Raw genomic sequence first — 20,845 nt, 5'->3', positions numbered from 1 at the left:
GTGTCACGCGTGGCTCAAGTGAACGTCCAGTTTGCATGGGCTCAGGGCAGAAGATAAGAGCAGGATCATCCTGGTGCAAAACTCGCTGGAAAGCTCCGAAAAGCCTGGGACAGGCCTCAAGGACAGGCTAGAGACTGAATTAGCAACCTGCGCCGACAGCGACTGCGCCGGCACCATCACTCGCGGGCAATGACGTCGGGAAGCGCCGATGCCAACAGAGTATTCACCGAGGACAGGCCCCGCATCCAGCTTTCCCTGAGTCTGGGAGTGCTCCATTTTTGGCTATTTTTCCAGGGTTTGTACAGCCAAAGAGCACTCACGAGCCAGAGAGCGCCAGCATGGGAACACAGCTGCTCGAGGACCTTGTACCCTCACAGCTCGAAGCATGGCTGAGAGTAGGTAAATTAAGATGCATTTTAAAGGGACTGCAGGTAACAAGGGGTACTCCGGCTCCATAGGAGCTGTAACTATTTAACTGTTCTGAAATTTGTCTAGAGCACTTCCTTCCCGCTTTTTCCTCTGTGATGCATTGCTTTCTTCAAAGGCAGCAGTAAAATTCCTTGACGTGGGCTCGCAGGGGACCTTGCGGCACCCGGTACTGTCCCAGCAAACGAATCCAGCAAATGGAGCCATTCATTAGTACAAGACTTATTTTAAAAGCTTTCATGTCATCTTCTAGTGGTACAAACATGTAGAGGAGAAATGTCACAGTTGCCTGAACTTGGCAACTTGAGCACCCCCGGTGACATAAGATGTGAGGCAGCTATATCCCAAAGCTGAAGGAGAGGAGGGGAGGGGAGGGGAGGGGGCAGTGGGACACCTGCTAATCCTCAGTTAGAAGGAGGTATTGAGGCATAAAGGACTATATAAGTCATTTTGTGTAATTGTACTGTGCTTGATGGTTTCATTGCTGTAATTTTTTTTGCCAGCAGCATCAAATGGTTTAAAGAGGCTCAGAAACTATTTCTGACATAAAGTGAGATGCAGAAAGCTGTAGAATACTTTCAGCATACTTCTAGCACAATAACGTTCACTGTAATAAAAATACCATCTAAAGAGGTTATTGAAAACAATCAACCAGGAACCCTTCTAACTAAATAGTACGACAGTAACTTTTATACATATAGTTATATACCTGTAGAGTATTGCGTAATAAATCCTTCGTGACTAGAAGCTTGGTGCGGTTACAACGATCTGTGGTTTTGGGGCAGAACTGCAGGCACAGTTCATAAGGTTGATCTTGGTTTCATGCTTGTTTGGCTGGTTATTCTCAGTATTTTAGAAGAATGAGGTAGAGGAAGAGGGAAGAACTCGGGGTGGCAGAATGTGATTCCAGCTAAAATATGGCCAGGACACCAGACTTTATTGTGTTATAAAGAAATTAGGAAGGTATAAAGTCAATAGAAAGGGGAAGTATTACAGACGCATGTTCAAGACAAAGCTTATTTCTATGCTTGAGTCACCTTTCCATCCTCCCTCCTGTTGTGAAACATTTAGAAAATACTGCAACTATTTAAAGAAAAAAGTCTACACAAACAGTTCAAGACCTGTACTTTTAAGTTAACCAGTACAACAAAGCCAGGAGGGCAAAGGACTGGTACTCAAAAGAAAAAAAAAAAAATCAAGGATCTGGCCTTAGGACCGTGAGCATCCTAGGAAGCCGTTTCCAGGAGCAGGAAGCAGAACCCATGCTTCACCATGCCATAGCCATTGGTGGCGTGATCCTGGCTGCTTCATTTAGCCAGAAGAAACGAGATTGTGGCAAGTTAAGACAGGTCATAGATTTTGATGCTCTGGCCTATCTATTTACATGAGACCAACTGAATGGCTGTGCTTTGGAGACCATTAATCTCTGTTTTCATCTGTGTCGCGTGATCCAGTCTCCTTGCGTTTATAACGACCACGTGCATGTCAAGCTTCTACTTAAAAGCAGGCTCCAGCACAATTTATAGGTTTTTTTTTTTCTTTTTCTCCTAGGGGTACTACAATAAAGTCAAGCACACCTATTTTATCAAATAAGAGGTTATTCTCTCCCCCCTTCAGATGAAGGAGATCAAGAGGGAGATAGAGAAGTAGTTGTCAGGCTGTTTTTTCTTCTTCAAACCCTGTCTCTCAAACTTATGCACCTAGATTTCAGAACTGGTACATCATGAAATGAGTCTGGAGTAAGTCCATTTGTAACAAGAGACTTTTATACACATATACATTTTGTGATGTGACTTTAACCTCCAAAACCATAGTCTAATAACAAAGGAAGGGGTGTGGGGGTGTGTGTGTGTGTGTGTGTGTTTTTAATCGATTTAAAACACAAAAGATTTTCTTGGACTCTCCACGCTGATGGTGCTCAGGGCATTTTTCGTATTCAATATAAACATCAGCAACAGATTCCCGGTATCAGTTTTGTCATTTGTTTATTTTAACATAACTAGCTCCTAGTGTTTGCTCTAAACCTTTAATACTGCCTACTTACACATTCTTGTTTTAATAAATTAGACTCAATTAGTAGTTACTCACTAACAGAGACATAACCCCAATTATCTCCCCTTCCCCGGTCACTGACTGTTGAGTTAAGTGAACAGAATAAGAGAAGTGACTGTCATTTCATTTTCAAGATAGCAGTGTAGCAAAAGCCAGGGCGAGGGGCCGGTTAGCCCGCACCGCATGGGCCTGGCTGTGGCCAGCAGGCTCTTGCCTGAGCAAGAGTCCCCGCATCCCCATTTTGCAGGAAGCAGATGTGATTTTTGGACTCTAAGATATAGGGCCCTCTAGGGGAGATGGGTGATAATTCACTGGAAAATGTTTAAGCTCTACCAGTGTTGGAGAAAATGCCTGCCCACAGACCACCCTATCTCAAAACTCGAGCATATTACAGCACAGATCTTCATCCATCCCTGTAAAGCATCAGCTGGCTGTGTCTCAATGGAATGAAAGATGAGGAAAATAGGGAAACTACAGAGGATTTGTTATGGTGTGGTTGCCCAAGGTTAGTTTTCGCATTTTTATCTTTCCAAAGAGGTGGAGTTACTTTCCGGCAAATTCTCTGCCCTTCAGGGCGAAGCAAGGCTTGTACAGCTTTCACTCCATCGTGAGCATTGCCAGATACAAATATTGGAATTTCAGGACAAATTAGGCAAAAATATGCTTAGACTTACACCTGCAAGCTGACTATTGCTCTGAAGCTTATGTAAACACTGGAAAAACCGCTAAAGACTATTCCAAGAGAAATAATGAATCCAAGTCCATAGACCCTGTCTGCTTTCTCTTGTATCTGAGCATGTTTGCACACCACCTGTTTGCACCGAGTTCTCCTTAAGAAATTCATTGCAGAGATGTTTAGCAAAAGCACATAGAAATCAGAAATCTTACCTCTTTAGCAGCTTTTGTTCATGACCTAGCACACATGATGCACATTCAAAGCTACCTAAATTACCCGGATAACTGGAAGGAAATAAAACATTGCCAGTAGCATGCTCCTGTTACCGAGACAGATGCTGAATTCTGATTCAAAGCCTGACCTTTGGGCTTGTCAGACAGTGCTCTGCAGAGAATGCTTTCTGAGAACATTACTAAAAAGGAAGAGCAGCTTAAAAGAAGATAATTTAGACATACTAAAATGAAGGCATCTGGGGAAGGGTAACAACCTGTGTGGGAGCTGTGTGCTGATAAACTGGACTCCATCAAACCTGAGAACCTGATGCTTCAGGCAGCAGCTGCAGAGGCTCCAAAACATACTGACGGAGGACCTGCTTAGGGTGGGCTGTTGGAGTACAGTTTTTCTGCATGCTTCTGCAATGCCAAATAGCAAAATAAGTTTTAGAATAATATTAAACCTAGCATTATTTACCATATCATATTCCATCAGTGCCTCACAAGCTGACGTTTGCACCACTGATTTTATTTAGTATAAAAATGGAACTAAATTTAATCCAAATAATTTGACCTTGTCAACAAAGCAATACTATTCAATGCGAGAGTTTTGCTCACTGCTCCCCTAGGTGGCAGCAAGTATGTGCAAGCGAGAGCCAAGCGAGACGTTGCTGCAGCGAAGGCTGAACCTGCTAATTCCAAACTGAAATCGGTGGACTGTGGAGTTTCAGATTGCAGAGCTGCAAGGCAAATACAGTTTACTTTGTGACAATTCAAAGCCTCCACTTACCAAACATCCATGACTTCTCAGATTTCAGGAAAGGAGAGCCATTTTCAAAGTTTGAGACTCTTAACCATTTCTGCCTTCAATGTCAGTCTATTAAACTTGTGGCTACTTGTAATTATCACAGACAATGTATATTAGCATGATGAACACAAAGATTTTATATTGTATCTAGTTCTGAAGAGCATTTGACCCAGGATTTGGGGATTCCTAGCTAGCTAGCAAATGTCTGTTTTTTTTTTTTTTTTTTTTAAATACAGATTATAAATGTTTCACTGAATTCAGATCAGGGTCCTGCAGATCCTCCAGCTACCTTCCCTGAAGCTGTGTAACCTTCAGAGAAATAAACTTATGATCCAGATTTGTTAAGCTGGAGAGGTTGCTATTCAGTGCAGATTTAGTTTGTATTATTCCATAAAAAATAAAGCACGGTGAGGTTGTGCAACTTCACATCAGGGTGACTTGTTTGAAATCTTTCTCTTGCAGGATGCCAAACCCTGGGAGGTACAGGGTAAAGGAAACGCTACTGTGTGTAAGATGAAGGAATTCCAATTAAGGAAGGTATTTTAACACTTTCAGTGGCAGCGGACAGCTTGGATATTTAGTTGTGAAGCAAGTTCAAATTCTGCTGCAGGTTTTAAAGGCCAGGTTTGCTGATGTGTCTGATCTTACTGCAACTCGGCAGCCAGGTCGGCCAGCCCTGTGAAGCCGGGATGACTCACATCAATGACTTGTTTTCTATTACATTCAAAAGATAAGACTTTCCATTTCCTCAAAATGCATTTTCACTGACGTATGTCCATCATATTCCATTTTAGCCTTAGGTCTGCAAGAACTGCCAAATGACAAAAGATGCTAGAAAACAAATGTTTGATCTTAGAGCAAGGCTGAGATAGAGTATCACATCCATCCCGTGCACCGCGACAGAAGCCTGAGGCTGCAAACTGAGCTGCTTTTCATCTACTTCACTAAACAGTTTGCTGCAAAACCCTAGCTGGATACAAATGCCAAAAGGAAGAGTGTTCTAGTGAAACCTGTATTTAAAAAAAACAAAACAAATACACACAACACACCCAACAGCAACAAAAAAACCAGGCACAGCTAAAATCAACCACTCAGTTTGAAATGAGGATGTTCACATACTCCCTTAACCTAAAATAACTAAAGGTCCAAATTAAATAGACCTAAGTATTCTGGTTGCTATTTCTGTGCAACAACCCTCTATTTTCAAAGCTAGGAGGGCTAGATGCTGTAGGTTTCCACACCTCTACAATCTCCCATTATTCACTAACACTGCTTGCCTACAGGCCTGCTGTTCCCCATTGGCTGAGCAGAAGAAATATTAAAAAGAGATCACAGAACACAATTAAAAACAGGCTTTGGATGTTACATCTTTATTATATAGTTTATAATTACCATTAGGATAATGGAGGCACAGTCTTAACAGAATAGGAAGTGTGAAACTGCATGTTTATGTAAAGAAATGTAACAGCACTAAACATTAGCTTGCCATAATAGCATTCACTTCTCTCTCCTTCCTCCATAAGGAATCAAAACCAGAAAACTTACAAATTTAAAATATTTGGTTGGAACTTCCATTTTGAGCAAGGAAATAAACACTATTTGCACTGTAAATAAATAAAATGGCTTGCTTGCTCCCATTGTGTTTTGCAAGTTTCACATTCTTTTTTGTATAAAATTAAGTGCCTAAAGGTTATTAATAAAGATTTAAAAAGTGATTTTTAAAGCCTTGAGCATATGTACTGTTTCATTTTTAAATAAAGCACAGTTTTTATAAATAGCTAGTCATAGAAAACAACAACATAGACAAACTAGTAATACATAATTTCATTTGTAACTGTGTATTTCCAAGTGACATTTTAAACTCCTGATTTCAAGTTGCCTCCAACAGGATTAAAATATTTACATATTAAAACATTTACATTTGGGAAAACATTTGCCTCTCACATTATTTCACTTGCATTGTACATTCAGACTGAAAAAAATATTTTGGTTCTTCAACTTAAAGCACCTTATAAACTATTTCAATCACAAGATAAACATTCTGTAAGTCAATATTACACATTTACTGGGGGACAGGGGATGACAACCTGTTTTCAAAGATCTGGACTCGGGTTTCCTTGATCAGCTATACAATACTGAATACTTAAATGCACTGTGTATGAATTCAAGTTCAAAGACATTTTCAGACACCTAAGAGGAAAACGGGATTGGAAGGGACTGCCTGGGACAGCAAATCCTGGCAACTGCTGCTCACAGGCGTCCCTTCACACCATCCTCTTCTAGGGAATTAACTTGACAGCAGTTCTGTTTCCACCGATACAGTTTCTAATGGAAGCCGTCTCAGAGCCTCACAGCTGTTTTAGTTAAAAAGCTTCATCACAATTAAAGCCTAAAGTTAGCACTGCCATCCATTCATTCTTGGGCTAACACTGGTCGTTATCTTATTTCTTCCGAGTTTGCTCCTCTGACTAAATTTACAAGTAGCTATCCTGTGCCCTCTCGGCCACCCGTTGCATTCCTCCTTATTTCCTCCCTCCGTGATCATCTCCGCACCTGTCTGAAGTATCTCAGTTTTGAAAAGCAGTCTTATTTTGCTGTAACTGGATCAAATGCTGGGTTTCATATTAAGAGGAAACAGATAGCTCCTTAGAAAGGAGCTTCTGCATTGGGAAAAAGTTGGAGATACAGCCAGCACTCCTACTGTAAGCATCCAACCTACATACAACTTAGGCTTCTAGCTTTAAGTGCTATAAAAATATATATGGGAAGAATTAAATAAGTTCTTCTCACCGTTCCAGGTACCAACCAGGAATTTAACCCTAAATTACTAACTCTGTTTCCTGCAGTAAGACCTTGAAGTCGTTTACATGCCATACGTATCATAACCATGGGTTGGACCAGCACCTGCAATAGGGATACTCTCATCCGTAAACATGTTAGTATCTGCCTTACATCTTCACTGTGTAATTAAGACAGCCAGTTGTCAGCACAATCCAGATTAAAATGCAGAAGACTTCCTGCTTCATCTGCAGCACCTTGCCAAGAACAACACAGAGAACAAGCGTGGATAAACAAGCAAGCTGAAATCTTTTGGAAGCAGTTTACACAGTCCTGAAGCACTAAAAGTTGTTTGATAATATTCTGTTGGTTTCTAGGTAGTTATCTTTTTGCAGGAAACGGCTTTGTTGTCAATCATTGAGAGCATCACCTTATGGAATGGCTTTGCAGTAGCGTATCTCAGCATTTCTTAACACCGCAATAGATACATGCGGCTATAATCAAAAGATAAAAAAGTATATTGACTTAACAATATTAAGTACCTAAACTGCCACAGAAATCATTGTTTCTTAACAATGCAACAATTACAAGTTATACGTTATTCTCCTCATTGGAATATGACAAGCCTATGACAAGTTAGTATGATTTACTAACAATATATTCCACAGCACAACTCTTCTGTCTTCAGATACTGTATTCTCCCTGGTAGCTCTCAAACAAAATGTAAAAGCTATTTATGACTTTTTTGCATATGTGATCTATGCATTGACATCAGTCTTCAAGCTAAAACACAGAACATTCCAGAGATCTCTTCATCTTACTCTGAACTAGATACTTCTCAAACACAAACAGGAGTTACCTGTTCATACCATGGATGATACTTCATGATGTAGTTCAACATTATTAAACCTAGTAACTGCTTTAGACTGTCACAGCAATGGATTTAAAGGACAAGGTTTCCGAAGTAACAAATAGGTAGCTACAGGGTGATGAACACCAACTTTGTTTCTCATTGAGAATATTTTTAATCATCATGATTTATCGATCAAAACCCACGTTTTGAGAATTCGGCTCTGTAGCAAATGAAGTCAGGCTTATTTCACAAAGTCTGGATCTGAGCATCCCAAACTACGGAGGTTTAGATCTATGGGGTGGATTCTGGACCACTCCTGGTATATGGACACTTAACATATCTTTACAAGCAACTGACATTGGTGTTATATCTAAGAGATATAACAGATTCTTTGATGATGTCAGATACCTACAGATACTCAACTGTGGAGACTCCAAAGGTAGCTTGTGTGACCCCAGTCCAAACCAATTTGATTCATTTAAGGAGTGCTTTTAAATTCTGGCAGTGGGTGCTAACTACTTTAAACATTGATACCTTTCAAAAACCCAAATATTTCAGCTAATAGCCTATCACATTCATATCATAGTCAGATGCTGCAAGAGTTTTTGGCTTCGGAGAGACCGCGAAAGAGCAGATCTCCCCATTCAACCTTCAAGCAGACAATTGCAGCAGCAGGAGTGTATGGGGGCATGGGTACATATTGCTAAATGGGGATATGACGTTAGGAAGCAAACCCAAATCCTCTCAGTAATTTCTGCCTAGCAGGAATCCAGATTGCAGATGAGAGGTTTTGAAGCTAGGAGTGTGAAAAGCTGGAACCAGATGTTTACAGAAGAAAAGAGAGGAGGTAAAAGGGGTGGAAACCAAGAGCGATCCTGGAAGTTTTGAAGTAAGGCACATCTACTTGCAAACACAGAACTTTCAGTATTTTACAGATACAGTAATTTATACATTTTAAATACAGTATTAAACTTAACTGTGGAAGAAGCAGCCTGTTGCAAGGCTGAAAAATGAACTTCCGGTTCCTTAATTTCCCTAACTGTATTTTGGTATTTTGCCAAAAAACGTAGTACTACAAGCTCCATGGCATGATAACACAGCTTTGTCTGCAAGCATTAGCAGCCATTGCCCCTTTTTCATTTAGTTAAAAAAAAAAAAAATACTGTAAGGTCACTGAAAATAAGCTCATCTTCAACATTAAAAATGAAATATCTATAAAGATGAGATTACACCCCAGAAAGTTAGAAAAACCATCTGTAAATCCAGACCTCCAGAAATAATCAGTGCATGTGCAGACTTCTAGACAGCTGTTCAGTTGTTCTTTTTTTTTTTCCTCCTTTTTTCTCCTTCAAGTCTCTCATAACGCTGTGTCATCATCTTCTCCAAAATCTCCCACCAGAAGTGAATGCTTGTCTGGTTCATTAAGAACTATGCTGTTCACTGAACGCTTGTCTGAAAAGAGAGAATTTATAGAGGCTCTGCTGTAGTTGATGATTCGATCCATTAAGCTCAGTTTAGGAGAGCCTGTCCCAGTTTCATCAATTCCAATATGGACACTAATTTCTGATGGACTCTTCTGTCTTATTTGGCCACGGGCCCGGAACTCAAGTTTCTCAGAACTTGGTTTCTGGTACCTAAGGAAGGAAACAAACAGAAGAACACAATACACCTCAGATAAAGTTCCTAAAACATGGAAAGAAACTGTGCTGTAAGTGCTATAATAATGCGCAATCAGCAGACATTTATAATTGACCCATTATGTAGTGCTGAAAGTTTCAGATTTCTCAAGACAATTCGTATAACCAGGAGCTAATTCAGGGCTTTTTGGCCAGGACACAGAAGAAAAAGTAAAAGCGAGGCAGACAAGTATCGTTCAGTATTTAACTGCTTCAGCAGTTGCTGAATACCTGCAAAATATACTGGTAAAATGTGTCTGCTGAGAGTGGACCACCGTAGCCAGCATATTACCAAGTCTACTCAGCTTCCTCTGAAGCCTACAACACGTAAGTTAAATAGTGAAACACCACTCCTACCCCAGGGCTACGCTCCTCCCAACCGTGGGGTGAGAAACGGTAACAGCACGACAAATGTAGCAGCTTGCTTTACTGCAACAATCCTAAGCGTTAGAAGAGTGGTGTTTGCAGCTGTCTTGCCTCAGAAGCTGCACTTTTCAGAGGAAGTCAGCAACGTTCTGACAAGATTTCTCAGAAATATACCAAGCGCACTATGGATTTTTAAATTCTGAACGCGTTCCCGCTTTCTGTATTTCTCTTCACGTTTAAAATAACATTTTTAAACGGTACTGTCCAAATTGTCATAGAGCACCCGACTACTCCTTTCAAGCAAAAACAAAACCTAAAGCAAATATCAAGTCCTGAGGGCAGCCAGTGCTAAGACAGACTTGCCTGAATTGTATTTTACCAACGCTTCGAAATCTGGCATAGCCCCACATTCATTTTCTGCTATTTAAAGGGAGAGATCTGAGCTTCAAAACCAAATAACAAGCCATAGAATTGCTCATACTCACATCTTTAATAGCAGAGAAGAAAGCACAACAGAAACAGAGGAGGCAGCCATTGCTGCAGATCCCATCCAGGGCTGCAGAACCAAACCAATGGGCAGAAAGACCCCTTGAAAAAGAAAACAGAGATGAGTTCATCAGGGCAAGAACATAGCATTCCTCCCATATGAATCCAATGCCTTATGTAAAAACACAAAGCTTCACATGAATTGCCTAAGTCTTAATTGTATTTCAACACATTAAATACACATGATTTTAGTTGAGTGTTAAATAAAAAACTGTGGTGAATACAGCTGAATGTGTCATTTACTACACAGTTCCTGTAATTTGGAGGGAGACGTATCTTGCCAGCCTTGCAGCAAACCATTTGTTCACAGGATCTAGGCCGTGTGTTTTATGGCTAATTCAATAAACAGTTGATCTTAAAGTGACTGTGATATGCTGATCATATCCATAACATGGGGAGACAACAGCTCAAAACTGTACCACTGCAATCTCTGCAGGTAAAGAACTCTGCACGTACCGTCAGTCAGACAAAGAAAATAGATACTATTCCATACAGTAGTTAACCACTGCCATCTCCTCACAAAGCATCATCTTATTATCACAGGGAAATATTTACATACCAGCAGCTATGGGAACTCCAATAAGATTATAAATTAGAGCAAAGACAAAGTTGATCCGGATCCTTTTGACAGTCTTCCTTGATAAATCTATACTCGCTACCACATCCATCAAGTCGTCCTGCAAGTTGATACGTTTACGAGAAAAGTCAAACGGAAATAAAGGCACATATGCAGTGTCACCATACTCCTGTTTTAAAGCTAACTACCATACACTGGACACAACAGACTTCATGTAGGAAGTATTCTGTAGGCTGCTCTAGTTTGCCCACACAGAGCCCAAAAACGAGCTTCAACCTTAGATGTGGACTCCAGATGTCACTATAATCCAAAAAACATACACAGCACCACCTGCTACAGCTCTAGAAAACCTACTACAATTTCTGTCATGGTATTCTTGAAGTATAGGAAGATGGGATTATAACTGAGGAGGTATTCTAGTATGCTACTATAATATAATTTGCATTTGTCAAAGGTCAGGTCACTTTTTTCCTCCCTCTTTCGCCCATTCTCAAACTTAAATTTCCAAACTATTTGTAATACCCAGAAAAAAAGATGGGCAAGCTTTCCTTCATAAGATGATTACTACTACTACTAAACAACAAGATAAAGACAATCTCTTCTCTGCTCCAGTTTTCCTGGCCTATGAAAGTAGTACACATCACCTCAGCAGTGATCCGAATCACTCGGGACATCCTTGGCCTACCTGCCCCGTCATTTCCCTTTAACAAAACAGCCATGTTTCTTACCTTAATTAGAACCACATCAGCTGCCTCAATGGCTACATCAGTGCCTGTGCCAATAGCAATTCCCACATTGGCCATAGCAAGAGCTGGGGAGTCATTGATACCATCTCCAACCATGGCCACTCGTTTTCCTTCGTCCTGTAACTGTTTCACTTTGGCTACTTTGTGGGAGGGAAGAACCTCTGCAAACACTTTGGTGATGCCAACCTAAAGACAGAGGAAGTACAAAACTAGCTATTAAAGCTTCCGCCTCTGAATTCATTTGCATGTGTGCATGCGTGTGTGTGTGTGTATTTAATAAACACCTTCAAGCATCATTTGGTAATAATATGACTATAAGAGTTGAAATCCATGTTATCACTCACGAACCAAACTCATCTGAGATCAAATTAGCTCTGACCTCAAAGTTGATGCTGCTTTAGTTCCCCTCTTATTCTGAATTTGTTTACATTAGCATGCCAGCTATGTCTCAGCCGCAAAGTGTACCAACAAGACAGTGTCTTTCATCCTGTTAAGTGGACTGCAGCAAGATTCAGACCCAAAGACATTCAAAACAGCTTACCTGAGAGGCAATAGATCTTGCTGTTTTGCTGTTGTCACCAGTCATTAGGACAACTTCTAATCCCATACTCTTCAAAGTGTAGACAGCCAGCTCAGCTTCTGGTTTCACAGTATCAGCAATAGCTATCAAGCCACAGAGCACCCCTAAAAGAACAAACAAAAACAATGCATTCCCTATAAAGACCTTTTATCACTCTAAGGGGAAAAAAAACAAACAAAACTTTCTTTTCAGTAAGACCAATTCCAGAAACAACCATACGGACACAGCTTTGGAGGTACGCAATGCAGAATGGGCACAGTCATCAGGGTATATTTAAGGCAATACTGAGAGTGGATTGTCCAAGAAAGAATTTCCCGTTTTCCTTTCTTCCTTTTTACTGTCCTTGAGGTCTTGCATTAAGTCCCACTCTCCTAATAACTACGGAAAAGCAGGAAGAGGCCTACCTCATTTGAAAATGTTAGAAAAATTCAGCTAATGCTCTCCTTTATTATTCTGCTGCAAGTTTAACTACTAAGGTGTCAAACGTCTCCCTCATCGCTCTCTATTTTGAATGGCACAAATCAGCCCCTGAATGAAGGGGGACAGCAATGAACTCACCATCAATAGCTGCCAGAACTGCTGTGCGACCTCTCCGTTCGTGTTCAATCATGGCTTTATCTACTTCACTTTTAACAACGAGGCCATTTCTATTCATCCATTCCCGGTTCCCAATGAGAACAGAGTATTTTTGAGAAGTCAAAGTAGCTGAAGGAAAAAAGTACAATTCCACCATCATACAAATAACGAGAAAGCTTCCCTCCAGCTAATCCTATCCAGGTTCTCCCAGTGGAATATCATCACAGGAAAACTAGGCAATAAAGATTTCTTTCTTTCTCTCCCGCTAATCTTTTCACAGGCTCTCGACAGGAAGGTACTGACAATTCCTCAGTAATAGATTTTTACCACTTGAGTTAGCCAAGAACCATAGGACTAGGGACAGCATAGGGCAAAGCCCTTTCTCAGCGGTTCAGAAATACATTCTAGTGTAGTTGAAAGAGCTAAATAGACAGCTGCTCTTGACTGAAAACCAGTCAGTTGCGCAAATACAGGCAGTCATTTTTGACTAGCAAATGGTGACTTGGGCCAAAGCAAACAAAGAAAAGAGAGCAGAGAGATGATTTCTAGATGGTTTGCTAGCTCCATATTTAATGTGTAATTGTACATACTCCAACGGAACATTTTTATTCTAATGTCCTGAGTGATGTATGAGCACGAAATAAACTAACGAGCAACTGTATTTCATGTGTGCCTTGACGGAAGCCTGGTTTAGCAGGGAAAAAAAAAATAGTGACCTCATTCTTAAGGATCCTGAATAAGGCATACAAATCAAAGCTTTGTCCTGCTATCCACCTTATTCTATAAGCCTGAGTTAGCTTACTTGGTAGTTCAGCATCAATAATCAAAGCAGGCTGCATTGATTCCTCAGCGTTTTCCTCAATTTTCACAAGTGTCACATTTTTAATATTGTTTTCTTCAATCATTTTATTCTTCCGGTAGAGTAATGCTTCAATATTGATGACTTTACAGCTAATGCCACATCCTGGAACGACCTGAAAATCTGTACATGTCCCTAGAGTTTCTGAGTCCAGCTCCTGAGGGAAAAGAGAAGCAAACTTGGATAACTTTCAAATGCATAAAAGCATGCTGCATTTACAAACCTCACCCAATAACCAGTTGTCAAATCAACTCTGTAAAACGAGCAGAAAAATATCCACTCAGCAAAATATAAGTTTAAGCATCCAATGCAGCTAATATGGTATCAAATGATCTAGGTGGCTTCATAATTTTCAGCTTTCTAATTGACTACATCAATTGCTTTCTAAGTGATGCAGGATTACACACAAATATTACGAAAGCACTGAAGGAGAGGTTCTTCCTTAATAGAAGCTTCTCTTTTCTGGTAAAAGGCACTTTACCTTTTTGCAGTATTTTGTTATTGCTACTCCAAGAGGGTGTTCACTATTACTTTCTGCGGTCCCCACAATCGCCAGCATTTTATTATGCGGTATTCGGTTACTCTCCACTAGAAACTTCACCTGCATCACTTCTGGCGTCCCATGAGTAATTGTACCTGTTTTGTCAAATACAACCACCTTTACCTGCAGCAAAACAGGAAGATTTCATTCAATGAACAACGCTTTAATGTACAGCTTCCTCAGAAAACCCCACTTTCAACCAAACTTACTACCATGCCACTTACAGCTAGTGACCTGCTCAGGCAGGAACTGGCAGAACGCCACCGATATCAGCCTTCAGAGCTGTTGCAAAAATAACCCACATTTCTTACCTTATGTGCCATCTCTAGAGGCTCTCCTCCTTTGATCAGTATGCCATTCTGAGCTCCTACTCCAGTACCCACCATCACAGCCGTTGGGGTTGCTAATCCCAGAGAACAGGGACATGCAATACACAAGACTGTGATAGAGGCTTGGAAAGCAAAGCGGATTATCACTTCAGCTGCAGAAATACTTTTATTGTAACCCTAGAGACAGAAATTCATTTTAATAGATGAAGACACTGAACAATGAAAACAATGCATTCAACTACACATCACCTGTGGCGTGAAAACACGTACAAACATGCCAGTTAAAGTATAACACTGAAAAATAAAGCACAGAAAAATTATGCCAGAGCTAAGATTAATGACTACTTAATTCTAGAAACTGTTCTGAACAGCGTATACCCATCATTTGTTTTACTCACAGAACTTTTTCTTAAATAAGATACTACAAGCTATGATAATTCTTTTAAGCTGTAATGTAATAAAAGATACTCCATCAACAATACATGCAATGAAAATGAAAGATGATATGAAGACTGCTGTCTTAAAAATAAGAGATTCTAGTGAGTAGAGCAGTCAACTAATGAACTTGCGATATCAACAGCCCCAGGATACAAGTTGGGATCCTGCTCCTGCTCTGGGATCTGTAAAGTATATGAGTTCCACTGATTTCAAAGGTAAATTTACACAGAGGTATGCTAACAAAACTAGATGTAAAACTGGGGCTTGTAACACAAGGGACTCTTTTCCCCAAAAGGAAGTAATGGAAATTGGGAAGTTTCAAGGTCAAGAACTTCAGCTGGATTTTTTTTTTTTTTAAAACTAACTTTCAGGAGCTGTGATTAATTACCACAGATTTTTTTTTTTTAAATAAAAAGGTAGAAAATATGCTACAGAGTGTGAATTAAAAAAATATAAATAATATATATGTATTTAGCAACTGCCTGCAAGAATAATCCAGAAACAGAACTGTTGCAGTCTAATTGACTCCTAGGCCAATTATTTTGGAAACATTTCAGAAAGTGTTTAAGTGACCTGACTTACCAGAAAGTATTTTTCTACTATTTCAAAATCCACAAATCCAATTATAATCCAGGCAAAAAGGGTAACCACAGAGACAGCCACAATAGAAGGAACAAAATAGCCACTAAGCTTGTCTGCAAATTGCTGGATAGGAGCCTAGGAAGGAGAAACAAACGTCAGCTTTAGCAATATTACACTTATTCACACTTCCATACCTTTGGATATAGATGAAATCAGTTTCTGTTTTTCAGCATATTTGGCATACCATATTTTATGATTATAACCAGGTACTTATACTCAATAAAACAATGAGTTTTGGAACAGTGAACCATGTCAGAGTCCTCATTTAGTGAGATACTTCACGGTGTAACTGCAATTTAAATCCAAACGATCTAAAACACCTTTCAAGTGAGCCGGTGCCCTGATGTCTAAATGATAAGGCACAACCCAACTGCTTAAATTGAGGCTACTCTACCTTTGAGGTTTGGGCCTCCTCCACAAGCTTGACAATCTGGGATAGAGTTGTATCAGCTCCAACGTGGGTTGCTGAAATCAGCAGCGACCCATTCTGATTAATGGAACCTGCAATGACTGTATTGCCAGGTTTTTTAGTCACAGGCATTGCTTCACCTAAAAAGGAAAGAAAAACAAGTATCAAGGGAAATTTTTTGGCAATATTTTTTCTAACACCTACCAACGTCAACATGCAATTAGAAGAGTAAGAGAGCGTCAAACAATTTCAACTTCTCTTCAAATTCATTAAATAGGAAAGAACATTTTTAAACTTGCAAAAAGGAAACGCTTACCTGTGATGAGGGATTCGTCTACCATAGAGTGCCCTTCAATAACACGGCCATCCACTGGGAATTTGCCTCCTGGAATCACTTTGACAATATCACCTCGTTGAACCAGTTCAACATCAACTTGCTCTTCACTAGAATGATGTATAGCATTTTTACTATGACAGTGCTAGCTAAAATTACGCAGGCAAAAAGGAGCTGTTCATACTACATAAAGCAGGAACACATCATTTCACGCTACTAAAGTATACAGAAATTCATGGGGAGAAAAAAGGCCATTTTGTAGAGCACTAAGCTTATTTTATTTATTTTACTTTCTGAGAAAATTCACTCATTTTCTGATCACAGGAAGAGGTAGTAAGGTGCTGATAAAACAAATCGGAACAGTGTTAATTTGTTCACATTCTAAGCAAGCAAGTTTGAAGCAAATGTGAAGTTACTTGCTTCACAGTTTTACAGAACGGTAAAAAAATCAATATGTGAATTAAGCATATTAAAGCAAAAAAGAAACAAGAGAAAAAACAAATGACAAAGTAAGATACCTTAAGAGAATGTTATCAGGGCCCAAGGTAACAATAGTTGCTTCGGTAGCTTGTAATGAAATCAGTCTTGCGAGTGCCTCTGATGTTTTACCCTAGAATAATAATTTTTTTTTTAAACAACCCTATTGAAAAATATTGCTGTGTAAGTGCCAACCGTCTATGTTGCAATTTACCCTTTTAATAAAATATTTCCTGCAGACTTAGTCATTTCATATTTTCACTAGTTCAGTTATGAAATATGACATTAAAACAAAAACAGCAGAAAAACCTGACATTTTTCTTTTTTTTTTTAAAACGTATGCAACATTCTGAAGTGATACACAAAGAGTGTCTTGCAACTTGTAGATTTGATGTTTTCCATCCAGTGAAGGTGTCAAAAGAACATCTGTTTCCTGATAGGATTTGATTTTACGGTATCTGGTAGACAGCTAAAAGCTTCAGCCTTTCACCATCATTAGGGCAATCTGTCTGACATACCAATCCCCCTGCCATGCTCTTCCTTTTCTGCCCAACACATAGAATTACTTCCATTTTCCTTACCTTTGCAACATGCTCTAGCCACCGGCCTAATGAGATGAACACAAATAGCATGGGAGGTGTGTCAAAGAAAGTCACAGGGTTTACTTTTGCTTTCTCGGCCATGGCAACCAGGAGAATAACGAACGAGTAGACAAACGCAATGGAAGTTGCCAAAACAATAAGCACGTCCATGTTTGCAGTTTTGTGCTTCAGTGCTTTGTACGCTTGAATATAGAAGTGCCAGCCTCCAAACATCTGCAACAATAACAGCACCAGTTATATTTTACACACGCGTTTGTAACGCACGGCAACAACATTTCCATAAGAAAGGTGCTGATGCCCGTTTGTGGTGGTTGTCATCTCCATCTCTTCCTGAACAGAGTCCCAGCTCTAGCCTCGGGCTACAATTCCCAACACCATGTCCCTCCACTCACCCCCACCCAGCGCTGCCAGCTCCTTTCCCATGCTCACTGGCTACGACTACGCAAGCTGCCTCCTGCGCTCTCCGGCTACACAGCGCCCACGCACCGACTGGCCTGCCCACAACAGGCCCTAGCAGCACTCACTTTAGCTAGAGCAGAAGCATCTAACAACCTCAAAAGCATTTTCAATCAGCATAACTGAAGTCACTTGTCAAATTTCGTTTCTTCACGGCCTTCCATTTTGAAGGTTTAACCCCAACACACTAGGAGGTGCCTTTCTGCTACTCACCTGTACAGGGACACAGAGTAAAAATGACAGAAAATTCATGACAGATAATCCTGGCAGGAGCTGGCGCTCCAGGAACATAGAGGAGTGAAGGGTCTCCATTTCCGCAGCGCTCATGTTGTGATGCGCGTGAGCATCTGCAAGCTGACTGTCCATAATCATCATGTAAATCATCAGCCCCATGACAGGAATACAGAAAACCAGACTGACAAGAAATGACCTTCTCCACCTCAGGTTTAAAAAAAAATATATATGTAATTAAAAAAATTGTTTTGCAGTCAAGTGATGGATAACATTTTAGCTAACAAGTCTACAAAAATGTATTTCATTAGTTTGTACAAACTTTACCATTGATTAAAAAAGAAAACATCAAAAAGGGGAATTGAAAGTGTTCATATAGAACTTAAATATGTTTAGGAATACTTACTGCCTTATTTCCTGTTTGTGGTCTAGATGACTAGCAGATCTATCTTTTTTGACTAAAGAAGTAGTGAAACCTAAATCCTAGGGAAAAGAAGCACAGTAAAAATGAACAGTGAATTTTTAAAGACACTTTGCGCTCTTAATCAAGTTATTGACATATTACTGGTGGGGCCAACCATGCATTTACTTTACTTCATTAACTTTTCTGATACGATTTTAAAGAGAGAGAAAGCTCTCTTTAAAACATGACTAAAAAACACAAACCTTTTCCAACAACTTCTCCAAAACAATACAATCCTACTCTAAAATGTGGCTTTTTAAAAGGTTTCTTCCCGAGGCACAGAGATACAGAAATTGAGGGAAAACACCAGCCAACTTATTTCACTACTTCTTTTGCTACAACACTCACAGATGCACTTCATTTTTCTGCAAACATATAAGCCAGTAGGTTCAATTCTAACACAGCCTGGCCTTCCCAGCCTTTCTCTTTAAGAACTCATGCAGTCATAATGGAGCACTACTTCTGAGCCAGAACACATACGAGTGTCTGCAGACACTCACACCAAGATTGAGGGGATGACAGATGGAAGACAAGAGACAGGACCTTTCCTTTGATAGTCTTCCCCCGTCTATAGCTGCTTCAAGTTAAGGGCTTTTCAGTTCTGGGTTATGTAACTTTTGGAAGCATGAGATTTATGAGACTTTCATGTCTTTGTGAAACTTACCTTTATCATTTGTATGATATCTCGAGGACCTATAATCTCAGGATCATATTTAATGTGTGCTTTATTAGTTGCAAGAGCTACTGAGCAGTATAACACACCATTAGTCTTCATGAGGGTGGATTCTATTTTATGCACGCAAGAAGCGCACGTCATTCCTCTCACCTGTAAAATAAAGGTTCCCTCCTGTTATCAAAACCACAGATTCCTCAGTAAATACATCTTGATTAAGTAGGGAAAGTGCTTATGACTGTCCTGAATTACTGACTACCTACGGTAAATGTTTTAGGAAATGGACGTTTATACAGGCATGCGCAGCAGATATAAGCAATAAAGACAGCATGGTGGCTGTTTTTAATTAGTAGCTTACAACAAGTTCCAGAATTCCATCTCCTTCATCATAGTTTTCCATCACTGTAGCTCCAAATCCCAGTTCCCGTATTAGCTCTGCAATAGCTGATGGGTGTATGATAGCAGGATTATACCTCACTTCTGCCTTTCCTGCCATTAGGGCCACAAGTATTGAATGTATTCCTAGAAGACAAAACGTGCAAATATTTCTGCTCCAGTTTAAGGAAAACACTGTGTCTATGACAATATGACGGCATAACAGCAATTTATTTATTGACATTGAAAAGCCTATCACATTGCACATACAAAGAGAAACGGAAGCATTTCTGGAAAAGACATCAACAGTGCCATAACAGCACAGGTCAGAAAGACACAGGACTCTGAGGAACAGACACTTGGCATAACGGTACCAGGGAAATCTTAAGCGTACGCGTGAAGGACAGACACCAAAGTATTACTCTGACAGGGACAAAATGAGTTGTATGTTTTTAACTGTCTCATTACAAACAAAGTCTGTTATTTTCTTCTTAAAAGGAGTTGTTCTAAAGCATACGCCTACACATTTTTTGATCCACATCTAGCGTTTCTAAAAGGCTTTCTTGAAGAAAGAACTTGAAGGAACATGCATGAGAAGCAGTGGGTCTAAACAAATGTGCAATCCTATTGCACACATCAAGGAAAAGGGAAAGTACAAAAAGCTTTTAGCAGGAAAATATTACGATTCCACTTTAACTTTGGAATATATCAGTCTTCAATACAATAATTAAACATAGGGCAATTAAACATAGTCCATATTAATGACTCTTCACTACATCATAGCCATGCAACAATTTGCTCCTGCAAATCATTACTCCAACAGAAGATAGACATCGTTGTCCCGATTCACAGAGCCTAAATTAACTCGTGCGTCTTTAATCCATACTAATGCCGTCTTTCTCTAACAGACATACGTGCTTTTGCCTTTAAGCTATAGACCTGGACATGTCACTCACACAGAAGAGGTTTGTCTTAGTTTGAAGAGGATCCAGGTTCAGTACCTATATTCTCTTCAAAGTGCTCCGACTCCAGCTTTTGCAAGGGCAGTCTCCAGCCAGCAAGTCATCACAGCAGCAAAATCTATGTTCCCTTCTCCTCCTATGACCCCACTGTGAGCAGACTACGTTCTAACTCATCCAACACA

General features: G+C 39.9%; 1 protein-coding gene across 4 annotated transcripts in view; it reads right to left on the bottom strand.

The window, feature by feature from the left end:
• Positions 1-5,528: 5,528 nt before the first annotated feature.
• Positions 5,529-20,845, bottom strand: part of ATP7A (ATPase copper transporting alpha) — a 30,458-nt gene continuing 15,141 nt past the window's right edge. For all 4 annotated transcript variants that reach the window (XM_068956734.1, XM_068956736.1, XM_068956735.1 and 1 more), the window contains exons 6-23: positions 19,685-19,848; positions 19,318-19,479; positions 18,597-18,673; positions 18,173-18,398; positions 17,483-17,716; positions 16,943-17,034; positions 16,407-16,534; positions 16,076-16,230; positions 15,622-15,756; positions 14,584-14,778; positions 14,213-14,395; positions 13,675-13,888; positions 12,855-13,001; positions 12,258-12,400; positions 11,699-11,902; positions 10,953-11,070; positions 10,333-10,435; positions 5,529-9,439 (exon numbers count right to left, since the gene is read on the bottom strand). In XM_068956734.1, coding sequence (XP_068812835.1) covers positions 9,163-9,439; positions 10,333-10,435; positions 10,953-11,070; positions 11,699-11,902; positions 12,258-12,400; positions 12,855-13,001; positions 13,675-13,888; positions 14,213-14,395; positions 14,584-14,778; positions 15,622-15,756; positions 16,076-16,230; positions 16,407-16,534; positions 16,943-17,034; positions 17,483-17,716; positions 18,173-18,398; positions 18,597-18,673; positions 19,318-19,479; positions 19,685-19,848 — 2,957 coding nt within the window. In that variant the 3' untranslated portion in view covers positions 5,529-9,162. The remainder of the gene's footprint in view (positions 9,440-10,332; positions 10,436-10,952; positions 11,071-11,698; positions 11,903-12,257; positions 12,401-12,854; positions 13,002-13,674; positions 13,889-14,212; positions 14,396-14,583; positions 14,779-15,621; positions 15,757-16,075; positions 16,231-16,406; positions 16,535-16,942; positions 17,035-17,482; positions 17,717-18,172; positions 18,399-18,596; positions 18,674-19,317; positions 19,480-19,684; positions 19,849-20,845) is intronic.

This window comes from Struthio camelus, chromosome 11, assembly GCF_040807025.1.
Source record: "Struthio camelus isolate bStrCam1 chromosome 11, bStrCam1.hap1, whole genome shotgun sequence".
Classification (NCBI taxonomy): domain Eukaryota; kingdom Metazoa; phylum Chordata; class Aves; order Struthioniformes; family Struthionidae; genus Struthio; species Struthio camelus.
The sequence above is the reverse complement of the archived record's forward strand: the minus strand, read 5'-3'. Positions and strand labels throughout refer to the sequence as shown.